Here is a 6,687-nt window from a genome sequence, read left to right as displayed (position 1 = left end):
CACGTTAAATTTACTCTTCTAACGAGACAGCTTTCAGGTGACTCGCTTAAACTGGTAAACTCATTAGATTGTAGCAACCGTTCGTATGAAGAAGCTAAGAAATTATTACAGAAAGCGTTTGCAGATACTTTGTCTCAACAATATAGGGTTATTAAGCAGTTATCGGAGTTGAAGCTAACGTATCAGAGTGATCCGTATGACTTTATCAGTAATATGAGAATAATTTGTAATCAATTTGAGGCTTTAAGCATAGATCAAAACATAGTTTTACAGTATTTCATATGGAATGGGTTTAATGACTGTTTCAAGAATCAGTTAATGCATATTACTGGCTCGAATAAGCCCTCGTTGCAGCAAATAGATGAACATATCTTTACTGCTTTGGAAAGATATAGAAACATAGCCAAGAAATTTAATGTGAAACAAGGTAATCTTGAGAAAAAGGTTGTGCCCAACTCAAATTGTTTAGCTTCTGCCGTTGTTAATGTTGAGAAGTCTAAAGTTAAAGAATGTTCTCTATGTTTAGCAGACAATAAAGGAGACATTGATCACCCAATTTTTAAGTGTTCAGTTTTTGTAACTCCACAGAGTAAAATTGAAAAACTAAAACAATTGAAATTTTGTACAAACTGTACTTACGATTCTCATAAAACTTCAGATTGCAGGTTTAAATTTAACCGAAAATGTAAACATTGTAACAAGTGGCATTTCAGCTATCTTTGTAAATTTCGTAAAGACCCAAAAAGTACTGCTAATAACCTTAAGAATGATTCAGATAACCAAGAAGTGACTAATCAAACGGCAAAGGTGAATTGTAAAGAGAAATCGAACTCTAATTCTGTTGTTTCTAATTTAACTTGGTCTGATTTAGGAGTTTTAAGAATCTCTTGTAACCCGGTGACTGCTATGCCTTCCTTTTCACTGAATGACAATGGGGATCGAGGTATAAAGGATTCAGGAAGTCAAGTAACTTTCGTTGAGGAAGACTGGGCTAAGAGTATGCAGTTTGAAGTTGTTGACCCGAATTATTCTTTGGTGGTGAATGGTATTAATTCTTCAAAGCCGTTAGCCACTGTAGTATACAAGGTAAAGTTGAATGATGATTATTTTACTGCTATTGCCATGAAGTCTATTAATTTGAAATTAGTTTTGCCAGGTATCTCTGAAGTAGCTCAAGTATTTAAGGATAAGGGCTATGTATTAGCCGACAAAACTTTGCATATGTCTGGGGACAAAGTTGAAGATATAAAATTACTCTTGGGAAATGATAACTCTCATTTAGTACCACAGAAGGATGTGCTGTTTGGAGGTAGTTCTGAAGTGATTCCCTCTGTTTACTTAGAATCACCCTTAGGAGTGATGCTTGTAGGTGACATTGAAAGGTATAAGCAAAATCTAGCTCTATTACCAGACCGGATAAAGCATTCTTCTGAAGTTTGTGCAAAGGGTGAGGGTCCCCTTGAAGGTGATAGTAATTTGAATATGGATGGATTGTTCTTAGATTCGGTAGAGGAATTCAAGTTCCCTGCTTGTGCTAATATTTCTGTTTTAAATAGGGGTCAGATTGTTGAAGCTGAGCTCGAGAGAGCAGCAGAAGAAATTCTTTCCTCGAAAGCAGAAAGTTTTTCGCACAGTGATTCTAACTTATATGGCGAAGACTTTAATGAGGAGAACAGGAAAGTAGTAGAATTTGCTTTAGAAAATACTTGTAGAGATCGTGATGGAAGGTTAGTTATGCCTCTGTTGTGGAATGGGAAAGTAGCTCATTTGCTTGGTAAGAATCAAAATCTGTCAAGAGCAATATTAAAATCAAATTTTAAGAAATTTAGCAAAAAGGATAATGCTTTTCAAATGATTGACGAGGTTTTTAAAGAACAGGAACAGCTAGGCATTATAGAGAGAGTATCTAACTTGGAGCAATTCTTGGAGGAAAACCCTCAACATAGCTTCCTGCCGCACATGCCAGTGTTCAAGATGGACCGAGAGTCTACAAAATGCCGTAATGTATTTTTGTCAAATTTGTGTGAATCTGACAAAGATAAACCTTTAACTCTATCTCATAATCAAACAATTTTTGCTGGTCCTTGTTTGAATAAGAAAATTTCTACTTCTATTTTTACAGCTAAGATTTAATGAAAAATTGTTATGTTTTGATATAAAAAAGGCATTTCTGATGATTAAGTTGGTGCCTTCAGATCAAAGTAGGTTACTCTTTTATTGGTATAGGAACGTATGTAAAAAGGACTATTCCTTAATTGTTTATAAACATTGCAGACTTCCATTTGGTTTGCCATGTAGTCCAACTTTATTAATGTTAGCACTTTATAAAATTTTGATGTTGGATGTCCAAGGTGACAATATTGATGTAAAGGAATTGAAGACAGAGTTATATAACTTAGCTTACATGGATAACTTGGCTTACACGACCAATGATATAGACAGGTTGAAATGGGCTTATGAGAAACTTGACAGTATATTTTCTCCCTATAAATTTGAATTGCAGCAATTCATAACCAATGATGACTCTCTGCAGCAACAGGTAGATAAAGATAAGGAAAAGACTCCTACAAAAGTAAAATTTCTTGGTTTGCTTTGGGACAGAAACATTGATACTCTTTCGGCAAGCAAGTTGGCACTTGATAAGGATGCAACGACCAAAAGACAAATTTTAAGTTCTATTGCAGCCAATTTTGATGTGTTCTCATTTTATGGTCCTTTATTAAACAGGGCTAGATTATTTATGCACTCGCTACAATGCAGGAAAGAAGTTGGATGGGACGATAGACTCTCTGGTGAGGAGCTACGAGAATGGTCTAATATTTGCAAGCAAGTAAATGGTGTTCCTGAAATTGCAGTGAAGAGATTTGTTGGTCGCAGGAATGATCCTTTCCAAATTATTGCTTTTTGTGATTCTAGCAAGCATATATATGGAGTTGTGCTCTTTATCAAGAACTTGCGAACAAAGGAGGTAAGTTTCCTTCTGTCAAAAAATAGAATAATTGGACGCCAGTTAGAGCTAAAGTCTATCCCTTCTCTTGAATTTCAATCTCTCTTACTTGGTACGGAAACTATTGTTGACATTTATAAGGAACTTAGTGGTTCAGAGTGTGTCTCCCCCATAAACATTACAAAATTGGTAGTTTTCTCAGATAGTGCAGTTGCACTGAATTGGTTAAATTCTCGAACAAATAGGTTTGATAAATTAAAAAAACTAAGTATTTTTGTTATGAATAGGTTGCAAAGAATAGAGAATCTATGTGAAACGGTCCCTGTGACTTTCAAATTTTGTGCAGGTATGATAAATCCTGCAGATTGTACTACCAGGTCATTGTCATATAAGAGGTTGATAAAATCAAATTTCTTCACAGGACCTGATACTATTCATGATATCTTGGAAGATGACAGTTTGGATGTAACGATCCCAAATCCTTTAACCAATGTACTTGAAGTTTCAGAAGGCCACTGTGAGATAGGGAGTGTGACTGAGCCAGAGATGGGAGGCGTTTTGAATTCTACAGTTGGAAATTCAGATTGGCTTCATTTGATTTCGGTCTACAAACATGTACTGACATTCATAAACAATGTCAAACAGAAGTTAAAGAACAAATCCGGCAAGTATGACCATTTTGAGGTTTACAGTAATGATGAAATTTCTTTGAATGCATGGCAACTGATGATTATGCAAGATCAACGCCAACATTTTCCGGATGTTTTTAAATATTTCAGAGAAAGGAACCCTAAAATTAGGGATATGCCTAACATAGTAAGTCAACTAAATTTATTCATTGAAAAGAAATCTGGTTTACTAAGAGTTAAAAGTAAATTTCATAAGTGGAGAGACGGTAATTATGTATTCCCCATTCTTTTGGCCAAAAACAGTAAATTGACTGAAGAAATTATTAGAAATTTTCATGTTAAGTTAGCTCATTCTGGAATATATGCCACATTATCTGAGGCTAGGAAACAGTTTTGGATTCCTTGCAATTTTTCTACTGTAAAGAAAGTCTTGAAAACTTGTGTTCACTGCCGTAGATTTAACGGTAGAACTATAAAGTTAAATCAGTCCCCTTATAGAGAATTTAGGGTTTCTCCTCCAACCATACCTTACAGGTATATTTTCATTGACTATTTTGGACCTTACTGGGTATATTGGATGGGTAAGAAATCAAAGGTATGGATATTATGTATCACCTGTTTATGGTCCAGAGCCATAAATCTTAAGGTTTGTGTAGACCTTTCGGTGATATCCTTTTTGCGAGCACTTCAGCTCCATTGTTTCGAATTTGGGGTGCCTGAACTCTGTTTAAGTGACCAAGGTTCACAGCTAACTTCAGGTGCTAGAACCGTTGAGAATTTTTTAAGTGATAAGGATACACAATCCTATTTCAGGGAGAACAACATAAAACCTTTGAGCTTTCAGCAGTACTATAAAGGCCACAGTGAACTTGGATCTTTAGTGGAATCTTGAGTGAAGATGGTCAAAAGGCTTATGGAAGGCTCTATTCGGAATATGGTCCTCGAATATTTAGATTTTGACTTTGCTGTACAAAATATTGTACATATAGTAAACCGTCGACCAATTGCCTTTAAAGAATATTTGCGAAACTATGATGGGACTGAACCTGTACCATCTCCTATAACTCCAGAGATTTTAGTTAAAGGTCATGAATTGAATTCCTTAAATATTATTCCCCATTTACATCCTTTACCTAGGGCAGATGATACTTGGGTTCCTGATATATCTCCCATTTCCCATGTGAAGGACAGCCACAGGAAGTTACGAAAGGCTAGGGAAAGTATAATAGAGATATATAATAAAGAATTTGTTGTGCAGCTGGTGAATCAAGCCACTGACAAACGCAGTAGATACCAACCTGTTAATCATAAACTATTAGAAGTTGGAGACATTGTTCTCATTAAAGAACCCCTTCTTAAACCTACTAATTTTCCAATGGGTATTGTCAAAGAGATAAAACTGAACTCTTTAGGTGAAGTAACGGGTGCAACAGTACTCAAAGGAAAAAGTAGGGAAGAGACTAAAAGGCACGTTTCATCCTTGATTCCATTGCTCTATAAACGGGAATATGAGGCTAAATTTAACGATAAAGCACAATCCCCATGTGAGGATAAACTGAGCAAGGAAGATGAGGTTAAGGAGAGACCCAAGAGGCGAGCTGCCATGATTGGGAAAGATAAGGTAAAGAAACTATTGGATGACAGTCTAGCGTGATCTTTGATCGCTATATTGTAATTCAATTTTTTCCTAAAAAAATTGAATCCCCTCGCGGGAGTGTAGAAAAATGCACATTCGTGTGCATTTAATCTTTTTTATATTATATGAATTGTTTGGTTGTGGTAAATTTCTTATGTTTAAATTGTTTGCTCGGGAATGGTTTGGTTCTTTTATTTTGAAAAAAGCAAATGCATCTACTTAGCATACCTTAAACTACCTCTTGGGACAATTTTAAAGCAAGAAAACAAGCCATTCTTGAGCGATGTATTTTAAGTTTTACCAGGTTGTTCGCTGCTGGACACAAGACTGGGAAAACCATTGTCGGTGGTGAATGATCTGAAGAAGGCAGTATGAAGAGGCCAGCGTAAGAAGCGCAGCAAGGCAGTCTTCTCCTGAATTTGAATTAATATTTTGGCAGCCAAGGACAATGGCTGTCATTCATTAGTGTAAGATCGGTGGCTCTGGACTTAGCCGCTCATGGATCACGTCATCGTCTGACCACCTTATACTACTCAAGAGCTTGAATAGAAGACTACCATCATCACCTCTACCTTCGTCACTGCTTTTCTATGGACCTAAGAGACTGGCTATATGTTGAGGTGAGGTTTGCATTAAGTACGATGCATTTGCTTAGTGAACTTTCAACTGTAGTTACGGTTTTATAACCTTTTTGTCTTGCAACCAAACTCATATATATATATAATAAAGTCTGAAGGGTCTCCTTTTAAGTTTTAAATTTGATTTTGACATTTATATTAGGATATTCAAATCGTTTATTGATCAAGGTTTTGTATTTTCCATAGGTTAATATTAAAAGTTCGTTTGTTTTGTAAGATTTCGCATATATGCACATTGTTATGTTTGTAGCCCCTGACGTTTCCAATTTATAATGTTTCATGCTATGGGTTACAGATCCTTCGGATGTTTCGAAAATTGAGGGGTAATAGTGCGGACCAAATGCAGGTTCTCTGGCGGAGAGAGAGAAAGTCCACGCTAAGTTTGTCCGAGATTTGAACTGATCAGGATCACCATATTCGCCAGTCATTCTTCGGATTGTAAATTGTCATAAATTTACCGTTTAATTGTAAATTAAATTAATTTTTTTATGACTTATAATTTTGCTTCTCCTTAATTTATGTTACATTGCCCTCTCATAATATTGCTTTTCGAAAACCTTGTTCCAATCTCTTCATATCAATATTCTTCTTATATATTAAATTGAACCTTTGACAGAGATACCAGTTTGGAAATGGAAGAAATAAAATCATGATTTTAGCAATAACTGCGAAAAATTCAACATACGCAAATAAAAAACAGTTGAAGCCAAGGAATGGAGACGAAAAAAGAGAGAGAGAGAGAGAGAGAGAGAGAGAGAGAGAGAGAGAGAGAGAGAGAGAGAGAGAGAGAGAGAGAGAGAGAGAGATTAATAATGTAACCAAAGGGGAGGAATATTG

The 6,687-nt window shown here is 35.8% G+C and overlaps 2 protein-coding genes across 2 annotated transcripts; both read left to right on the top strand.

Annotated features, from left to right (window-relative positions):
* Positions 1-318: 318 nt before the first annotated feature.
* Positions 319-2,133, top strand: LOC137642932 (uncharacterized). The gene has a single exon (XM_068375797.1). The coding sequence runs from the start codon at positions 319-321 to the stop codon at positions 2,131-2,133; it is 1,815 nt and encodes a 604-aa protein (XP_068231898.1).
* Positions 2,134-2,165: 32 nt separating this feature from the next.
* Positions 2,166-5,676, top strand: LOC137642064 (uncharacterized). Its single transcript, XM_068374623.1, is given in 1 exon segment — positions 2,166-5,676. A coding segment is annotated over 1 exon segment (3,057 nt). The 5' UTR covers positions 2,166-2,173; the 3' UTR covers positions 5,231-5,676.
* Positions 5,677-6,687: the final 1,011 nt, after the last annotated feature.

Source organism: Palaemon carinicauda, chromosome 6 (assembly GCF_036898095.1).
Source record: "Palaemon carinicauda isolate YSFRI2023 chromosome 6, ASM3689809v2, whole genome shotgun sequence".
Classification (NCBI taxonomy): Eukaryota; Metazoa; Arthropoda; class Malacostraca; order Decapoda; family Palaemonidae; genus Palaemon; species Palaemon carinicauda.
This window is presented reverse-complemented; position numbering and strand designations above follow the sequence as displayed.